The sequence below is a fragment of the Amblyomma mixtum genome, chromosome 3, assembly GCF_055824585.1.
Source record: "Amblyomma mixtum isolate Tamu chromosome 3, ASM5582458v1, whole genome shotgun sequence".
Taxonomy (NCBI): Eukaryota; Metazoa; Arthropoda; class Arachnida; order Ixodida; family Ixodidae; genus Amblyomma; species Amblyomma mixtum.
In genome coordinates this window covers 398,848,380-398,869,655 of record NC_143014.1, presented here as the reverse complement: position 1 = coordinate 398,869,655, position 21,276 = coordinate 398,848,380, and the positions used below count along the sequence as shown (strand labels likewise).

The 21,276-nt window shown below is 46.9% G+C and overlaps 1 protein-coding gene across 4 annotated transcripts in view; it reads right to left on the bottom strand.

Moving 5' to 3' along the window:
* LOC149357321 (uncharacterized) overlaps nt 1-18,695 on the bottom strand; it is an 82,955-nt gene extending 64,260 nt beyond the window's left edge. Inside the window, exons 1-2 of one of the 4 annotated variants that reach the window (XM_089584544.1) lie at nt 18,320-18,695; nt 16,879-16,914 (exon numbers count right to left, since the gene is read on the bottom strand). In XM_089584544.1, the coding sequence (XP_089440670.1) occupies nt 16,879-16,914; nt 18,320-18,329 (46 nt within the window). In that variant the 5' untranslated portion in view covers nt 18,330-18,695. The remainder of the gene's footprint in view (nt 1-16,878; nt 16,915-18,319) is intronic. The other 3 variants (XM_089584540.1, XM_089584542.1, XM_089584541.1) reach the window with 3 other exon arrangements.
* Between the last annotated feature and the right edge of the window lie 2,581 nt (nt 18,696-21,276).

The window sequence follows — 21,276 nt, the reverse complement described above, 5'->3', positions numbered from 1 at the left end:
GAGCCTGTGCCTTGACTTCGACGCAATGGCCCGAGGATTGGACGCAGCAACCAGTTACGACAGATCACCAGCGGCTAATCTAGCAACAACGAGCGCATTCCACCACTATCAGCGATGACCACCGGGAATATAAGCAGCCTCCAGCAGCCGCCCCTGCGGGGCACGACACCGCATTCAGAATGGTGCACTCAATTCGCCTCTTCTTCCAGGCTGGCCTTGTACTCGGAATACTTGCTGCGACGCCTGACACGGCCTCCCTGCGAGCCTGTGCCTTGACTTCGACGCAATGGCCCGAGGATTGGACGCAGCAACCAGTTATGACAGATCACCAGCGGCTAATCTGGCAACAACGAGCGCATTCCACCACTATCAGCGATGACCACCGGGAATATAAGCAGCCTCCAGCAGCCGCCCCTGCGGGGCACGACACCGCATTCAGAATGGTGCACTCAACTCGCCTCTTCTTCCAGGCTGGCCTTGTACTCGGAATACTTGCTGCGACGCCTGACACGGCCTCCCTGCGAGCCTGTGCCTTGACTTCGACGCAATGGCCCGAGGATTGGACGCAGCAACCAGTTACGACAGATCACCAGCGGCTAATCTAGCAACAACGAGCGCATTCCACCACTATCAGCGATGACCACCGGGAATATAAGCAGCCTCCAGCAGCCGCCCCTGCGGGGCACGACACCGCATTCAGAATGGTGCACTCAATTCGCCTCTTCTTCCAGGCTGGCCTTGTACTCGGAATACTTGCTGCGACGCCTGACACGGCCTCCCTGCGAGCCTGTGCCTTGACTTCGACGCAATGGCCCGAGGATTGGACGCAGCAACCAGTTACGACAGATCACCAGCGGCTAATCTGGCAACAACGAGCGCATTCCACCACTATCAGCGATGACCACCGGGAATATAAGCAGCCTCCAGCAGCCGCCCCTGCGGGGCACGACACCGCATTCAGAATGGTGCACTCAACTCGCCTCTTCTTCCAGGCTGGCCTTGTACTCGGAATACTTGCTGCGACGCCTGACACGGCCTCCCTGCGAGCCTGTGCCTTGACTTCGACGCAATGGCCCGAGGATTGGACGCAGCAGCCAGTTACGACTGATCACCAGCGGCTAATCTGGCAACAACGAGCGCATTCCACCACTATCAGCGATGACCACCGGGAATATAAGCAGCCTCCAGCAGCCGCCCCTGCGGGGCACGACACCGCATTCAGAATGGTGCACTCAACTCGCCTCTTCTTCAAGGTCAGTTACCTAAACGCTTGCCGTTGCGTTAGAACCAGCAATCGTTGTTTCTTTGTGGTGTCGTGCCCTGAAGTGTTGTGTGATGTGTTAGGATTGCTTGACGGCAAAGCCGCTCACAGCGTTAGTAACCTGCTCTTGATGCTCTGCGGCGACGTGGAGACAAACCCTGGTCCCAACCCCGGAAACAAGGATGTACTGTCAACTGTGCTCGCTATGGTACAAAGAATAGAATTAGGTCAAAACGACATTCGGAGCGAATTGACTGCGCTTAAGCACTGGCGTGCCTGTGTTGACGTCGAGCTGAAGCAACTACCTGAAAGGATTCGCACAGTCGAAGTTGATATGGCGGAACGTAAGATTGAGCAGGTTTCGGCAGCATCCGAGTCCGGACCGAATATGTCAGGTACTATTGGCGCACAGCTTCGAAAAATCGAATCGAGATGTGAAGACGCGGAAAACAGACTTAGGCGATCCAATCTGCTGTTTTTTGGCATTCCGGACGAGATGTCTGAAACATGGTCGACAGCAGAAAATAAAGTTATAAATCTCTGTTCCAAAAAACTAGGGGTTAATCTTCAATCTACACAAATTGAAAGATCGCATCGTCTAGGGCAGTTTCAGACTGAGAAATGCAGGCCAATCATAGTAAAACTTACATATTTTAAGGATAAACAACTTATTCTCGAAAACGGAAACAAGTTTAAAGACACCGATTATGCAGTGCGTGAGGACTTTTCACTACAAACGCGGCTCGCCAGGAAAAAGCTCTTGGAATTTGCCAAATCTAAAAAAACGGCCTACAAGCTCAGCGTAGACAAACTGCGCATGGGTGATTCAGTTTACATGTACGACTCTGACACTGACCAAGTAATAGAAGTCTCACGATAGCTAAGATGCCGAAGCAATGCACGTGTTAACAAAAACACGATCCAGTCGCCTATAGATAGCATTCCAAGCCCACCTCTCCATTTGACATTCACTAACATACGCAGCCTTCTTCCTAAACGCACCGAACTCTGCTCATATCTTGATAATAGCAACTGTAATATACTACTTTTAACGGAAACGTGGTTGCGTCCAGATATCACTGACGAGGAACTTCTGCCTGATAGCAACGGATTTCAAATTTACCGAAAAGATAGAATAAGCAAAAGGGGCGGCGGAGTATTAATTGCAGTTAATAATAACATTTTGTCTTTCCTTGTGGATATTCCATGTGAACTGGAAATCATATGGGTAGCAATAGCATCCCGCCTCGGTAACACTGTCTTAGGCATCTGCTACAGGCCCCCGGACTGCCCTGCCACGTTTGTCGCTGACCTACATGACAATATCACGGCTATTCGAACCAGATTTCCTAAATCTGACATTTTCTTGTTCGGGGATTTTAATTACCCAGACATTGATTGGGTGAACCTATGTTCACATTCATCTGCATCTAATGAGTTCATGCAGCTAACACTCGACTTTTCTTTTGTTCAACTAGTCAATGCTCCAACACGCGATGCTAATATTTTAGACCTTATTTTATCATCTGCTCCAGAGAGGGTTAGTGATATATCTTATAATGACGGGTTCAGTGATCATCAGCTTCTTGAGTTATCGATTAATGCCCCTTATTACTCACGCCGCACCCAACCAAAACAGATTCTAAATTACAGGAAGGCTGACTTTGACGCTATTAATCATCTCGAGCATTTCTCCGAAATTTTTGTGCGTGATTTTTCATCCCGGTCTGTTAACGAAAACTGGACTGTGTTCAAAGAAAAAATAGCGAAACTGGTGCGCAAACACATTCCGAGAATAACATTACGGGTCAACATATCTAAATCTTGGTACAACAATTCCTTACGAGCATTGAAAAACAAGAAAAAACGTCTTTTCAGAGCCGCGAAACGATTGCGCACTGATTCTGCGCATGCTGAGCACAGACTGTGTGAAGCATCATACTGCCATGCCATCCGGAAGGCCAAACATAAATTTTTATCAAAGGACCTTCAATCGCTCATAAAAAATAACCCCGCAAAATTTTGGAAAACAATTTCCCCGTCACGCACGTCGAACACCATTTCATTGCTTGATGAAAACAAATGTCCAATACCCCAAGAGAACTGTCCAGTCACGTTTAATGACTACTTCACATCAGTATTCACTACCGAAGACTATTCCAACCTACCTCAACCCCAAGAACTCAATTACCCATTCATGACTACAATAGATATAACAGCAGAAGGCATAGCATCTCTAATTAACAGTCTTAAGGTATCAACTTCCTCAGGGGTAGACGGAATAAATACAAAAATTCTCAAACACACCATACATCCCTCTAGTATCATTCTGTGTCATATTTTCAGGCAATCTTTAGCAACCGGCGAAATTCCTTATGACTGGAAGATTGGCAAAATAATCCCTGTTTACAAATCTGGCGACAAAAACACAGTAACTACCGCCCCATATCACTAACGAGTATTCCATGTAAGTTACTTGAACATATCGTTGCATCTAACGTCGCGCGCCATCTCGAGAACAATGATTTCTTTTTCCCACGCCAGCACGGATTCAGAAAAGGGTTTTCCTGTGATACACAACTAATTGAACTTACCAGTGATTTATTTAAGAACATGGATGAAAACTACCAGACTGACTGCATATTCATTGACTTTTCCAGAGCGTTTGACCGTGTTGCCCATTGTCGCCTTATAGCTAAAATATCGTCGCTTAATTTAGACTCGCTAACTGTCTCCTGGATCCGGAACTTCATATCTTTTCGTAAGCAGTTCACAGTAACAAACAACTTTTCATCACCCCTTAGTGACGTCACTTCTGGCGTCCCTCAGGGAAGTGTTCTCGGTCCCTTATTATTTTCAATTTTCATAAATGACCTGCCATCGCATCTTACATCATCAGTCCGACTGTTCGCCGATGACTGCATAATTTATCGCCAAATCCGCTCAACCACTGACCATGCAATTCTTCAGCAGGACCTTGAATGTGTAACTAACTGGTGCACATCATGGCAAATGACACTTAATACTGACAAATGTAAAATCATGACAGTTAGCCGGAAGCATTCAAACTCGCTATTCACTTATTCCCTTAACAGTGTCACACTATCCCGCACGTCTTCCTATAAATACCTTGGCGTTTATCTGACTTCTAATCTTTCTTGGGCGGAACATATTCAATGCATAACTGCCAAAGCATCGCGCACGCTTGGCTACCTGAAAAGAAATCTTCATAGCGCCCCTGTTTCTACCCGCAAGCTAGCATACTTAACATTTGTCCGTCCCCAACTAGAATATGCATCAGCCATCTGGTCACCACATCAGGCTTATTTAATTCAATCACTCGAAGCAATTCAGAACCGTGCAGCGCGTTTTATTTCTCACGACTACAACCGTCATTCAAGCGTAACAAGCATCAAGTTATCTTTGTCGCTAACAAGTTTACAGACACGTAGGGATATCACACTTCTTTGCTTACTACAGAAACTAATATACAGTCGTCACGCGTCCACACTGCCACTTACACGCCCAATGCGCACTTCACGTCGCCTACATAATAATCTTAGCTTCCAACGTCTATTCGGCCGAAAACTCGCGTTTAATTCTTCTGCTTTGCCACGTGCTATCAAGTGTTGGAATGGCCTTCCGGATTGCATTGCTACCATACGTGACCCATTAATCTTCAAAACGAATTGACCACCTTCATGCATCCATGATATTGTACATAAATTGTGTTCGTATGTGTTGTCAAATCCATGCAGTGCCGCTATTTGTTTGCTGTTTTTTCCTCTGTGTCAATATATTACGGTTTTTTTTAAGTACGGTGTAATAATTGTTTGCAGTCCAAAGTATTTAATATTGTTTACTTTTGTTCTTTCCACTTTGTACCATCTTTTGTCTGCTAAATATTGTAACCCCTCCCCTCACACAATGTTCCAAGTGTGGAACCTGTGAGGTATTTGTATAAATAAATAAATAAATCTCACTTTGATCTTCCTTCCTAACATGAAAAGGTCTATATAATCCTTGTCAGGGACGACAATTGCTCAGACAAAGAAAACTTTTTGTTGAGCAGACCTTGGTCAACAGTTTCCACGCACTCCCACTCTTTGTTCAAAGTTTGTGCATCATGCAACATCTTTTTCCCTCTCTTCAACCATCACCTGCTGCACAAGTGACCACAAGGTTGACCACCCAGATTGCATGCGCATTTCAGAAAAGGTTCAATCATTGAAGACGGGCAATAGAAATGACGACGTGGAGGACCTCGTCAAAAGCCAATGAATGTCCGAGTTTGTTCTTCGTAACAATGGAAAGAACTTGCAAAGCAGACAAGAATAGATACCGCTGAAAACATTACATCACCAAGAGGGTGCAAGAAAATGCAGTACAACGGCCAGACAGATTTTCGTTGCTGCAAATACAATCTACGCCTCTGTCAAAGCAAAAACAACTGCTTGTATGAGAAATGAAGCTCAAGAGCACAAACCTTTGGGCTAGTTGATGCACAGCAGACACGTACAAGCGTGAAAAAACCCGGACAGAGAAAGAGACTTGGACAACACGACATGGACAACATGAGCGCTCATGTTATCCAAGTCTCTTTCTCTGTCCGGGTTTTTTCACGCTTGTACGTGCCTGCTATGCTTGTATGAATTCGTTACAAATACAATCCTTCAAGCAGGCTTCCACACAATCCACTTGGCTTGAGCGACTTGCAAAAAATGGACAAACGCCACTGCTGAGTATTTGCAACAAGCCAACACCCTTATTTTCAGGCGGCACTAACAAACTGATGGACTGAGTCTTTCTCTGTGGGCATGTTAGCTTGCATCATGCCACAATTACTTTTTACCTTTGATTCTTTTCATAATTTCACTTTTAAAGTGTTAAGAATTACCCACTGACGAATCCTAATAGCATGCTTTGTTTGTTCTTTATTTTTCTTGGCAAATGCACTCGTTGTATTACCCCCTAACACCCAGCATATCAAATGTGATAGCGTAGAAATGTGAATAATTTTCATTTCTGCTCATATAACTACAGCAGACTCGCAATAATGTAGACTCAGATAATTCGTACTTTCAGTTAATTCAAACATTTTCATAATTTTGATTGGCTGGCTGTATTTTCAACGTATTTTAAAGCCGCTTAATTCGTACTGCGATTTTTTTTTAATTTGGTTAATCAAAATACTGTCTTATTCCTACGATCCCAGAGCGCGTAAGAGCGGTGACCAAGTGAGCTAAAAATTCGGCCCCTCCAACCAGTTAACTCATATGTGGTCCGAAGGGGGACGTAACAATCGGAGTCACTCTGCCGCCATGTATACTCCATCTCAGTAGTTCCTTGCAGCACTACCAAAGCTGTGATGAGTGCACAGCCAACATTATGACGCTGCAGAATGCAGTGCCAGTATGAAATAGGCGTATGGGTATATAGGATAGCGTGCTTTACAGTGCGCATGCGCTAAATGCTATTTCATATCGAGCCTTAAAGGGCAACTCCGGCGATTTTTCGATGTGCAGCGATTGAAATGAAATTTTAAGTCTGTATTCTTTATGATAGTCTGATGCCTCATGTAAAATTTCGCACCTGAAACCGGCGTAGTTTTTCCGCAAGCGAATTTTGAAGACAAGAGCTCCTCGACGCGAGCGGCACCCACTGATCGAGCAACTTCTACAGGCCACCCTGTTCTGTGACGTCACTGGCGGGGCGGCGTGTCAAGCTGGTTGGGCGCGCGCTGGCGCTGGCAGTGCAGGGGAAAACTGAAAATTAGTTTTGAGGAAAGTAAATGACGCAGCAATGGACACCCGAACCGCGACGTAAGGGAGGAGTTAAAGAAGAAAGGAAGAAAGAGGTCCGTAGTGGAGCTCTCCGGAATTATTTCGACCACCTGTGCAATTTCGCGCCATCTCAACGTGCTTGATGTGATGTGTACGCCAGAGAGATGGGTCACGGCAACTTCTGTTGTGCTGTGGGGTGCACAAATTGTTGATCTGTGACAACGGGCGTCATCTAGCGTAGGTTTCCTAGCGATAAGAACCTTCGCGATAAGTTGGTGAGAGCTGTCCTCCGTGTAAACTGGTCTCCGAGGAAGCATACCCGCTTGTGCTCGCGCCAAATTGCTATGAAGACAGCGTGTACTTCAAAGAGAGCTTTGGACTCGCTAAGGCTTCGTTCAACTGGCGCTTGAAGAATATTCTGTGCCAACGTTATTCTAGTACAACCGTCTATCGCAGCGGCCAGCTGAACGAAGCGCGGCCGTCAAGAAGCGGTATGTTGGATTGTATAACTGTAGCTGGCGTGAACTCACTTCGAAAAGCTCGCCGTCGAGATAAAGCTTCGCAGAGAGGACTGTTGGTGATGCATGCCCCTGTAAGGACGTTGTGCACCGCGGCAACGTTCCGGCAGCAGATTCTTTCATCAGGCTGGGTCGGCCGGCACTGGCCACACGAACAGCTGTCGGCGGGTGCATCTCATTAACTTTCGTTCTGACGACTCTGTCACAAATGCATGCACGAGAAATGACTCAAGTAGTCACTTCTCCGAGTTCAGACCGTCTCCGTGCTGCAGGTGACGCGGCCTGTGGTGTGATTCGGCTGGCTCGCTCGGCGGTGGATCATACCTAAAAGGCGACTCGTCCAGTCCAAAATCGTCGAATGAGTCGTCTTATAAAGACTCGCTGGTCTCGGAAAAGCTGTCCTCCGCGCTTTAAGTCGTGTCGACAGCGCGGCTCAGGGTAGTTGTGATATCTTCGGGGGCTTCACAGCGCGGCGAACCCGCTCGTGACGTCACAGTCAATACCGCACGAAGGCACCTCCCGGTTTCGGTTTTGCGGTTTCGGTTTCGAGTTTTGCGTTTTTGCTGTTTAAAAATTATTTTACGGTTGCTTTTGAAAACCTTGTATCGTACACATTACAGGAGGTTCCTAGGAACACAAAACAGCCATTAACTTAAAATGGCTGAAAAATCGCCGGAGTTGCCCTTTAACGTAAGCTTGCGTTACATATGCAAATTCCCGAGTTTAGCATGCGCAACTCTTGCGTACGCTTGCAACTCTTGCGTACATTTCCAAAATAGCAGCCCCCTTCGAAGCAGGACCCCATACTTCAGACTGAATTTGTTGTTGTTACTCCCATTTTCAGTCTGTTCACTGGCAGTAAATAGGCCACTAAGCTTTCCCTTCGTCTCATCGTGCCCATAGCAAAACATATGAGCGATAAATTCACTTTATTTTTTATTTCTAGTGACAATTCTGTCAGTCGTAGTCATAAAAGAAGCGCCGTTTTGTTGACAAAATGGTTCCTGATCTGTCCGATGGCGCCACTGGTCTGAGCAGATAGTTGCGTCGCCGTTTGCATACAAAGAACTAAAAATATAAATGTGACAAATGGCGTAACATCCCGCAAAATGTCTGCGTTTAGCGTACATAAGTGTATATGGTTATGGTATGCAGAGTGTCAATTTAAGCTCTTTTCTAACCATATCTGTGCACACCACTAGCAGACGACAAGCCACAGAGGAACACATTTGATGTGCTCTCCTGATTGGCAAAGATGATCTCTATCTTCCATAGTGCTGCAAGGAATTTGAGATGCAGTACAGTTTCATTTTTTGAGCTTGCCCAGTTGTGCGCCAGTCTGGACGCTATCTGGCGCGTCACTGTTTTTTTTCTTTTTAAAGGGATCGAACACTGACCAAAACGTGCCATAATATTATGGCGGAAATGAAAAGATCATGCCTCAAACTCTAAGAATTAAGTACTGCAATATCAAGGAAACGAGGACTTATAGCGTTAATTTGACATCGAAAATAGCATAAAAAGACATCTTCCAGCGAAACCCGCCATTATCAAAGCAGTCCACCCCATGACCACATCTCAGTAAAATATCGCCTATTTGTATTAAGTGCACAGTGTTTTTTCTTTCGGGAGTTTTATTTATGTTTTACTGTAGTTTACACCCTCTCCAGTGCACCAATCGATGAAAAGCAACGCTCCCTTCTTATCATCGACCATGTGCTTTTAGCTTTTGTAGCTAAATGGCACCACAGTATTTTAAATTTCTTGGATCAAGCGGAAACCACGATCTACTAAAACTTTCATCGATGAGGCATAAACCCGTGTCATAACAGCTTTGGTTATGGAAAGTGAAATGGAAGTTACTCCATATACTAAATATATCTATTACTGTCTAGCAGGTAGGATTTATATTACATTTTGTTAAGCGCTTTTGCCGACATGCAATCGCCATCGCGCTCGCTGATCATGGTTTCCAGCATCGGGATACATAAAAACGGGCACATGCGCAGATTTAAAAATTCCCGGTGAAAATTTCCTACAGCATTTACAATAAAACCGTAGCGAAATACAGCACCTTAGACAACAAGCGTTCCCTTGGGGTGAAAAAAAAATTGGGTCCTTAAAATTCAGTGTTCTGTCCCTTTAAGAGGCTTCTCGCCATTCTGGCGCAAATGTTCGTTCTCCTTGCTTCTGTTCGTGTGGTGTATCAATAATGTGCGCTCATCACGAGCTGCTCATTGTGTGGTGAAGCCTCCTTACATGGACTCTGCCACTTGTGCGGAGGCTCCATCACTACTGTGTAGTTGTTGTGAGAGGCCACGGAAGGCCTATTATGGACCAGTTCTGTGTTGGTATTCCCAACAGTGGGTACGTGGCACACAATGACGGAATTGCGAAAGTCATCACTGCCAAGCAGTTTTCTCTTAAAAGCAGACAACATTGCCTATTTTTTCAATTCAACTTCCTGTGGTGCAAAACTGCTTCTGAAATTTTTTTTGAAGCCACTATTCGACCTTCGTTCAATTCAGACCATTTTTCCAGTCCCCACTGGGAAACCAGCACATCACTGCTAACTTTTTTTCAACCACACTTGTAAACATACCAAAGCCTTTCACCCATATTTCACGTGGTGCTAAAACTTTAAGCTGCATTTGCATAGAGGAATAGATCCAAAATACTATTAGCACGAACAGATACCCATAAAGCAAACTGCATTTAGTTTTGGATCTTGTTAAGATGCACTTCGGATAACTCAAACAAAAATCTCTGGTCTCATGAGGTTTGAATTAATGAGTCTACTGTATGTGAATTGCTAGCATACTTGAAGTAACATTCTTCAATATATTTATCAAAGCAGGGTCAAAGTGTAAACTGCCACAGATGCAGAAGGCCCAATAACAGATAGAATTCATGCAAAATCTAACCCTAACAGCAGAACAGCACAAAATGTCTGTGGTCATAATGTTGCATTCACAGATTAAGGAAATGTTTCACATTTTTCACTTCTTACTCTATAAGCCTACATATTTGAACATGGTCTTGTGGTCCTCCGACATGCAGAAATTAACAAAATTACCTCAATTCACTTATGCTGTAATCATTTTTATACATAAGTTTTATACATTTTTATCTTCAAGAGGCCACAGCGATGAAATCGTAGAAGTTCATAACTTTTATCGGACATTTTCAATGCCTGGGCACTACAGGGCTAAAGTTTGCCACGAGTTTTTTCAATAATAAATCACTTGGAAGTTAGTGCCAGCGTTGTGTGCATCTTTTTTGCTTGTCTGCTCTGTCTTTTGCACTAAAACTGATATGTTACGGAATAATTACATGCACAGACATCTAGGACTATCAACTTTGGTCACACCAATATGCCATCTTCTGAATGGTAAAGCCTCTCTCTTCTGAGCTGGTGATTCATAAACAATGTAAAACGTGAAAAATATGAATTTTTATGGCACAAGGGTACCTGTGGCCAAAAAGCACCATGGCACAAGGTTTTTCTTTTACTGAAGGTGGGGTCAAAGACCCATTTCCCAAGCATTTCTCCAGATAAGCCGAGCACTAGGCTAGGGGAAAGCTTGCACCCATTGTATCACCGGTGGGTGCCTGGCGGCAACGGGAACCGGCAACTCCCGCGTACGAGGCAGCTGCTCAAACAGTTGTGCCACTGCTGTGGTCTAACAATGTAAATCAATGTCCTAAGTGCACTGAAGTAATAATTATCAGTCCCTCTGTCTGCTACACCATGTGCAAGACTGGCTTCTTTTCTGACTAGAAAATAGACAAGCATGACAGCCGTGCATGGCCTGTTGCACCAACCACGTCCTACTGACAGTGAATGGTGAGCAGCTGAGTAATTGTGGCCCCACAGAGAATGTGGCTCTCAGGTAACCTGGGCACTAGGTGGAAGGGCTTCAAGCAGTGTTTCGAGCTGTATCATGCAGCAACAGTGCAGCAGGTCTAATGGGCAAAAAGTGCTGCTGGTGTTACCCGTCAGTGGAACAGCAGTTTGGCGAGCCAGCTCAGACAGTTGCGAGGTCAGGAAAGGCCTTTAGCAGTGAAGTTGAACTATTCAACAACAGCTCTGCTCTGAGAAGGAAGCAGCTACATGTACAGTACCTGTTCCAGTGCAGAAATCAGGAGCTGGGAAAGGAAGTTTGACGCAACTATGAAGGTCAGTCAGCAGTAGATGATCCGTGACCAGGTGACTTTTGTAATCGCAAATGAAGAGGTGCCCAAGGGGCTTTCTTCAAGACTCAGCCCAAGAGACTCACAAAATCATACAGGCAGACATCAGAACAGCAGCCCAAAGCTTTCAAGAAGGATCCCAGTCAGACACGTATCTAAGGTGGGGCCCGAGAGGCCTGCCCCCCCCCCCCCCTCCCCCCTCTCTAAGCTAAGCCCCCCCCCCCCTCCAGCCTAGTACAAAAAACAATCTTGGAACCCTCCCGGAAAAAAATCTCTGGCTATGTGCCTGAACCCAGTGTGGCAAAACATGATGAAAATCCTCTCCACAATGTCAGAACTAAAAGCTTCCAGCAGTTAAATCTTTGCCTGCAAAAATATGTAGCCACTGCAAAAGAGTGAAAGTGCAGTGCAGGGAAGTGAATGCAACAAATTATTTATTTATTTGACAATACTGTGAGCCTGATTGCCAGGCTCATACAGGAGTGGGTTTTGCAGTTCCATCCAAGCAGACACTGCTTAGTTACACGACGTAAAATGCACAGTCACAAAAACAAAATACACATGAGAATATATACTTTGTTACAATCAACAAATAAATAAAAGGCTTCGTACATGTCTTAGAGGGCTTCAGTGGCTGAACAGGCTTTCAGTTTTCTCAACGAACAATTCAAGTGTGCCCACATTGATACAATCACGTGGCAGTCTGTTCCATTCTTCGATGATCAATGGAAAAAATGTGGGGAAAAAAAGCCCTTGCCAAAAACAATCCAAAAATCAAGGGTAGAACCAGGATTGTTCCCAAAAGCAAGTGAAGTTCCGAACAAGTTCTTGTTCTGCAGAAAAAAAACAATGATGGAATCTTTGTCTGCTGGAAATGACAGTTTATAAGGTTCTAGGCTGACAGCAGTTTCCAATGCCTTATGAGTTTCTTTCTCATCTCCCACAACTGTAGAAGTCGATCGACATCTTCTACAGTTATGGGAGACGAGAAAGAAACTCATAAGACGTTGGAAACAGCAGAGACTCAATAAGCAACTCAAGCTGCGCGTTGCCTCCAACACGGAGGAAGCTCAGCAATATTCCACCCAACTTGCCCAACAAAATTGGGTACAGTTCTATGACGCCTTGAAAGGAACCCTCAGTAGTGCTCAAACCTGGTTCACCCTCCGCAGTCTCACTGAACCCAACAAAGCCAAATCAGCCACAAATTGTACACTCCAAACAATAGCTCAAAAATTCCATGGGACCGACAAGGAACTCACGGATGCTTTGTGGACGCGTTACATTGGCGACGCTCACATACCACCTTGTCCAACCACCTACAACAGCCTTCCAAACCCAACACTTGATGCCCCAATAACAATAGCCAAGGTGCAAGCCACAGCCCGTGCATCGCAGCGCAACACAGCTCCTGGAGCGGATAAAATCACAAACACTATTATTCGTAACCTCAGTTATGCGCATATCAAAGCCACCACTGACTACTTCAATGATCAACTCTGGGAGAAGCGCGTTGTACCTCAGGATTGGCGACATGCTGAAATCATCACCATTCCCAAACCTGGCAAGCGACCGTCATTTGATTCCCTCCGGCCCATCTCCCTAACATCATGTTTAGGAAAACTCTATGAACAGGTCACCCACATCTGCCTCCAAAATTATATTGAAGACAATGATCTCTTCCCCCCTACTATGGTTGGGTTCAGACCAGGGCTTTCGGCCCAAGACGCCTTCCTGCTGCTGTGAGAAGTGCTTACCAACATCCCCAGGGGTCAAAAACACCCCATCTTGGCCTTAGATTCAAAGGACGCCTTCGACAACATATCCCATGAGGTGATCCTTCAAGCAATAAATGACCTTAACGGCGGAGAAAAGATCTTTGCTTACGTGTGTGCGTTACTCACGGGCTGCACGGCCACTACAAGCATCGGTCACACCCTCTCTGATGTCAAAGATATGCCACACAAAGGCACACATCAGGGAGCTATTATTTCTCCCTTGCTTTTCAACAATGCTATGCTCAGGCTGTCGCATGCACTACAAGCACTTCCAAATGTAGGCTTCACCATATACGCGGATGATTAACTATATGGGCTACAAAGGGTTGCTGGGCCAAAAAAAACCACCCTACAATTAGCAGCCCTGATCGTCGAGGATTTAGCCTCTCAAAGCAGCCTCCACTGCACCCCAGAGAAATCGGAGGTGATACGAATGCGTGGCCCGAGATACATCTCTCCAGGTCCCATCTACATCACGATCGAGGTTCAAGCCATCAGGGAAGTTAACCTGATCCGCATTCTTAGTCTTTGAATACAGAGCAACTTCCGTGTTACCCACACCATATAGACTCTCAAAACCACTGCAAACAGGATAGCTCACATATTCAGCCACATTACCAAGCATCGCCAAGGAATGTGAGAAGAAAACAATCTTCGACTGGTGCAAGCACTGGTACTTAACCGAATCACATACGGACTACCCTTTCACATGCTAACAAAGGAAGAGGAGCAGCAAGTTGACACCATCATAAAGGGGGAATACAAGACGGCCCTTAACCTTCCTGAAAACACCTCGACAGAGTGTCTGACCGCACTAGGAATCTCGAACACCTTTACCGAACTAACAGAAGCTATCCGTGCATCTCAGACACTAAGACTTCAGACCACCCAAGCTGGACGAGCTATCCTACGCCGAGTAGGCACAGTTGCGGCCAGCCGTGCCCTGGATGCTCAATCCTCTCTAGAAAAACAACACATGAAATACATCAGCATGGCCCCAATACCAAAACATATGCTTAAAGACGTTCACACAGGCAGACAACGAGCGCAAGTATCCTACCTACCCCGACGCCTAGCCAATTACCCGAACGTGGTTTATGTTGACGCCGCAGCATACCCGGACCATGACAAGTACGCAGTGGCGGCAGTGGACCACTGCTTCTCCACTCTATTCACTGCTTCTTTAAGAGCCAAAACACCAGCAGCCGCGGAGACCACCGCCATGGCCATTGCCATGAGGTATTACAAGTCCCAAGGCCAAAGTGCTCATGTGATAACAGACTCACAACACGCGTGTCGAAACTTCCTGAACGGCCGAGTTCCCAAGCACGTCAGCTGGCTCATGGGCACTACACCCCTCACCAAGCACCCCCAAATCACCTGGACCTCAGGCCACGAGGAACTGGAGGGACATGAGAGGGCACATGCTAGCTCAAGACATCATCAACCGAGCGGGGCCACAAACCACGCCCTCTTTTACCCTTCTACCTTCTAGGTATAACGAGCGCCTCGAGTTTCAGCGTGTTCAAAGGAGACACTTCCCCCACCTCATAGGAAATTAGACACACCAGATGCAGTCGCTTGGCAGCAGATACAGATGAACACATCTCCAGACCTCCATAGACTAAATCTCATACACCCAACATTATACTCCAACACCTGTCCCTGGTGCCAGGCCCGCTAAACACTCTTCCACATTTTGTGGGGATGTGGGGTTAAACCAAACACTCCACAGACGGAAAACATGTCTTTTGAGCATTGGGAGGCGCTGCTGATCAGCGATAACCTGGAGAACCAACGGGCCCTCATACAACAGGTCCACAGGGCAGCTCAAGCCAGTGGAGTCCTGGAAAGAGGACCCCACCCACAAGCTCACACAACTCCCCTTCTCTTTAATAAGGTTTTCCTCCTCCTCCTCCTGACAGCAGAGCTTCAGTGAACATCATTCCCAAAACAAATATGAGAGGCTGTGACTCTAATAAAGCCCCCTCACACTTGAAGATGAACACTAGGGCAACCATTGCTCCATGAGGAAAGTGCAGGTTACCCCTCAGGAACCCTTCATCACAGGAAAAATACTCCACTGATTTTGTCATAGTAGACATTCAATTCACACCACTAGAAAGCTGTCAAAAAAGATGAGCCTCATGACAGTCAAACACAAGTTTGTGCCAGAAGACCAGCTAAACTCATTTTTGTTTTCAAAAATCCCCATAATGGATAACCTGCCAGAAATTGTCATGAAAGATCAAGGAAGTTTTCCAACCACTGCATACCCTGAGTGGATAACCATACTAGCCACATTCTGGCAGCTTGCTGAGTACCAGTAAAGATAAACACCCAACCACAGCAGGTACATGAACTCTGACAAAGAAGGTCAATGCCAAAATGAATACAATTAGCTCCAGGCAGTTGCTAAGAACAAACCTGGCAGGTTCAGAATTTCAACAAAGCCCTCAGGTGTGAACAATATTTGCTGCCAATGCTGGACATGCTTCCAGAGCTTTCACAGGCCAAGGTCTCCTCTGAACAAGATCTGAAACACAGATATTGGCATCTTGTCCTGGATCAAGAGTTAAGTGTGCTAACACTTCCTGAACCCTGTTTGAGCAATGCAGTTTCGGCTATTTTGTCCGGCTATGAGCATCGAAATACTTCCAACAAATGCACACAGCACCAAGATGACTTGAACATGTCACAATGTCACAGACAACATAACTGTGTACAGCACAGGACAGATCAATGAGATGACACAACAAGAGGATGATGACTGGAAGCTAAAGGAACTACTCAAGAGATGCAGACAGCAAGAAATTAAAATAAACATACAGATGCTAGAGTTCAACACTGAAGCAGTGAGCTTCTTAGTTAATAAGCTGCCAAGGAAGAGATTTGCGGTAGACCCTGGGCCCTTTGACTGTGAGGCATAGTGAACTACAGCGCCAAATTCCTACCAGCTACTCACCACAGCAGAAAAGAAATATGCTAATACCGAACAAGAAACGTGGCCAACTATTTCTGCGTCAGGAAAGTTTCACCAGTATGCATAGGCTTGTGTGACAGTGACCACAGATAAGAAATCGTTGCAGTCCGTCATCAAGAAGTTGCTAGACAAATTGCCATAAAGACTGCAAGACGTGCTATTGCAGGTGTGGCCATACATCGGGTAAGGCTGAATACTGCCCAAGCAAAGAACTGGTCATTGGCGACATGATATTTGCTAGAACTTTTCTTCTGGACACTGAAAGGCAGCCACGAATGCACGGAAGGAAATGTGTTGTATTCTAGCATATATGAAGCACTGTGCAAGCTGATGGCTGTCACAGACAAGGAAAGCCTTATACCTGATGTTGAGCAGTATTTCACCTTCGTAGATGAACCTGCAGTACAAGATGGAATGGTTTTCAGCAGCCAGCATGTTGCAATCTCCAGAAACATGTGAGGTAATTAAGGGAACAGTACACTCATCACATAACTGAAAATTTCTTCAGAGGACTGTGAAAGTGCATGTACGTCCTCTACAAAAATAAATCAAGTGAAGCAACAAATTCCAACGTGTTAAATACGCGAAGCACCAGGAGGAAACTCTGCAGCCACACCCAACACCAACTCAGCCATGGGAAAGAATCGACATGAACCTAATGAGGTTTCAAGGAAAGCATTTCCTTGTCACAGTTAACTGCAACGGAAGATTTTGACACTTAACATACACAACACCCGCATCAGCTAACGTCCATAACATAAGCTAACAGTAGTTGACACCCACATCTGCAAATGTCATGTAAAGAAATTAAAAACTCAATTTTCTATGTACAGCAGTCCTTCACCTGACATTAATGACAATGGAGGACAGCTGAGCTCAGGAAGCCAAATTGGCAGAGCCAGTGGTATAAACTGCTAAAGGAGTACATGTTCAAGAAATCAGAGCTAGCCCATTACAACCCTTAACATTAAAGAAAGTAACTCTTCTAACGACGTATGTTTACTTGTTCCAACTGAAAAGCGAACAGGTAAAACAAATGAAGCAATGTCTTCTGAACATCAACTAACATACTAATGACCTTTCACCTCTAAAAATGTCTTCTGAACAACTAACATACTAATGACCTTTCACCTCTAAAAAAGGCAGGGTGTTATAGTCCTGCCATTCAGACCGCAGGCGTCATGGGAAAAAAAAGCACGGCGACCGAACAGGTTCGTGCGCAGTCTTATAAGATCGAGACAGGAGGCAGACTGCGACGAAACGGTGCACCTGAGACGAATTCTGCGAGGCAACAATAACGCCAAACATAACACTGCGACCAGTACAAGTATCCAAGTGCAAACAGCAACGAACAGGTGCAACCTCCAGAGTAGAACACCACAACAGGTGAACGGCGGCGCGTTCGTTTCCAGCATAACAAGGCAGAGCACACGCGTTTCAGGCTGACGTTCTTGTGCTAGCGCGGCATGTCGAATCCCCTGTAAACAAGTTGTTTTAGCTCGTCTGCGCTTTTTACAGGCCACCAGTGCACGCGGCTACCCCAATTAGTTAGTTATGGAGCCACCGGCCGCCAACGAATCCCTAGCAGTACGTCCTGCCGCCAACCACGCTGCGCACATTTTGTCTGCGCCGTCAGACAACTCATGGGAGCAGATCGCGAACGTTCAGAAATACAACCGAGCCTTCATAAAAACACACATATGCTGCAAGGTACGAACATTCACCGCTTCTCATTTTGTCCATTCTGTTCCTCGTCACCTTTAAATCATGCATTACTCGGAAAAAAACGCTAAAACACTCACCTTGATCCATGTTCTCCGCTATGCCTCTTTCAACGTAGAATTTCAGAATCCGAATCCGCTTCCATGGATTAGATTGAATTGGATTGAATTAGACTAGAGTGGATTAGAATGTACAGATGTTTATGATAATGGCGTTTCCCCCAAATAGCAGAAACAGCATTTGCAGCGGTTGCAAAGAATTTCGAAACAGGTGCAATTGCGGGCGACGACTCTTCTTCGCAGACACAACATTCTACGTCTCGCATCCTCAGTGAAGGCGGCTTCAGGGAATGGGGTAGTGGTGGACAACGTTTTTAGATCTAAAAACGTTGGTGGTGGAGTAACTTCATCTCGCCTCTACTGTTATAAGGGTTATGAGCGCATGCGCACTGTTGTTGTAGCAGCCGATGCGCGGCTGGGGGCGTTGTCTGCTTTCCACGGCGCCATGAAATGAAAATTGCTCTTTGAAAATTGGTTTTGGGGAAAGGGAATGACGCAGTAATTGTCTGAAATCTCGGTGGAAACCCGAACCGTGCCGAAAGGGAAGAGAGCAAAGTTGGAGTGAAAGAATAAAGAGAGAAAGAGGTGCCGTAGTGGAGGTCTCCGGAATAAATTCCGCCACCTGGGGATCTTGTGCACTGACATTGTACAGCACACAGGCACCTTTGCGTTTCGTCTGCATCGAAGCACAGCCGCTGCGGCCGGGTTCGAACCTGATAACTCTGGCTGAGTAGCCGAGCGCCGCAAAACAGTTCGCGCTGCTAGCGAGCACTGTAAGTCCGTCACGTTGCTGCGCATTTGCGCCAAATTTGCAGGCGGCTGTACAGAAGCGTCCGTTTTACCACCACTGCGCCACGCGCCTTGCCATGGCGGGTGTCGTGTCAACGGCATCTGAAGAACAAATTTTTAGATTATTGTTGCATTTAAAGAAGCAAGGAAATGCGCGGAGATCTCGCAAGCGTTTGTGGACCTTGGGCCTCGCCTCTGCATAACTTTCTAGACTGAGCACCCTTGAAGAAATTTGTGAGTGCGAATTTTTAAAGCTGCATGCCTCTTGACATTGAGCTTGCGCCGTCGAGTCAGCTTATAAGATGTACCCTGAAAGGATATATGCGGCGTGCACCCCGAACGTCTTTGGCGGTATTACGAAGCAAAGGACACTATCGCGATGAAAAGAAATTCCAACACGGAACGCGCTTACGGCACAATCAGCGCAGCCTCGAACAGCTAGTCCGAGATTGCGCCCCACGCGGAGCACGAATGCCTGCAGTATTCGTGCGCAGTGAATGCCCAGTCTGATGTATCGGCGGCAACGATGAGGCCGACGATCTCATCACCGCCGCACTTCAGCTCCCTCCTAGCGACATCCTGCTTGCCCAGGAGGACGTCCGTGAGGTGTTCCAGGGTCACCTCCGTCAGCAACACCCGGATACACGCTTCGTGCAATGATCACAGCGCATCCCTGTCATCGGCGCGCGTTCCAAAGGATGATCATTCGAATGCGCGTCGGCTGCTCGTATCCCGGGGAAAGACGGATGTGCCTTGCGAGTATGTTTTTGCAGGCTAGTTGGTGCCTAAGCATTGTGGGTTTTTTGCGCAAAAGACACGACACAGAAGAAACGAGGTAGACAGGACAAACGCTTGTCCTGTCTACCTCGTTTCTTCTGTGTCGTGTCTTTTGCGCAAAAAACCCACAACGGATGTGCCATGGACTTTCGCCCAGCGACGGGGGCAATGGTTGAGGTGCAATAGAGATATTAGGCGAAAGCCTTTATGGGCTCACGGGTCGGCAAATTTTAGCAGGTTTTGTTCGTCCTCAGAAAGTATCCGCGCAACCTGTCAATGACACTAGAGTTACGATTTAATTATCAATTCATGAAGAGATAAGTTTTGTTTACAACGAAATTCCAGATATAGCGAAGACGTAGTATGTCGCCACGCGAAATTATCACGTGATCAGCACATGCGCGTGTGACGTCATAAATGACGTCGCAGGTGGGGTGACTGATGACGTCACAGGTGGCGCCACTGCTCCCTAGCTGCGCGCGCGCGCTCGTCTCTCCCAGAGTTACTGTATATGCTACTAGCATATACAAGCATATACAGTAACTCTATAGTCTCTCCCAGAGGAGAGCAGATGTACTCAGCCACTCCACTCGCGAAGTATTAGCGCCTGCCGACGTTACCGTCGAGCTCAAGCCTTCGCCGCGCCCGGCCGCACCTCCTGCCTGCCCTTTGGACGAGCTCGAGGAACCCCGCGCGCGGCCACCCCACCAGCCGTCGGCCGCTTCGGCGGCCGTGTAGTCTACGCCTACCGGGACAGCTTCTCCGGGTCGTCAGCTGCAGCGGCGGCGGCCCCTTCTTCCTGCATACTCCCAGCAGCTGGCACAGCGACACCGATGGCGGCGGCCTGCCCACCACATCAAAGACTGCTGTGTTGATCATGCATGCGAGAGCGGCCTTCCTGCTGCCCTCTACCCATCCCACGCGCACTGGTGGACCTCATCGCGCCGCTATTCAAGGCGGTTTCCAGCGAGTTCATTCTGCTGCCCCCCTGGTGCAGCCTCCAGCGGACTACCCGTATTCTGTGCTCCTGCTACAGCCCGCTGGCCGTCGTTGTGCTAGCTTCCTAGCGCCACTGCTGTGTCCACAGCCCCCTACGAGCCGGCAAAAACGCCGGTACTCAGCGCCCCCCCGCCGCGCTACTACATTGGAGCAGGTTTCTGCGGTCTTCACCTGCTGTCGCGTGGCCCAACCAACGTGACAGCTACATGCTGACAGCCCTGCCCTGCAATCCTTGCTGCGCCTCTGGCTAGCCGGCTGGTTGGAGGCCATGCTGCTTGCTTCCAGCAAGCCCCCGACGCGCGCGCGCCCGTTCATCTCCCCCCCCCCCCCCCTGGTGCTGATCCTACTGTGGCTGCGGAGAGCCAGCTGTTCGAGGAGCCCTGGATTTCAGCAAGCTCAGCGACGACGGAGAC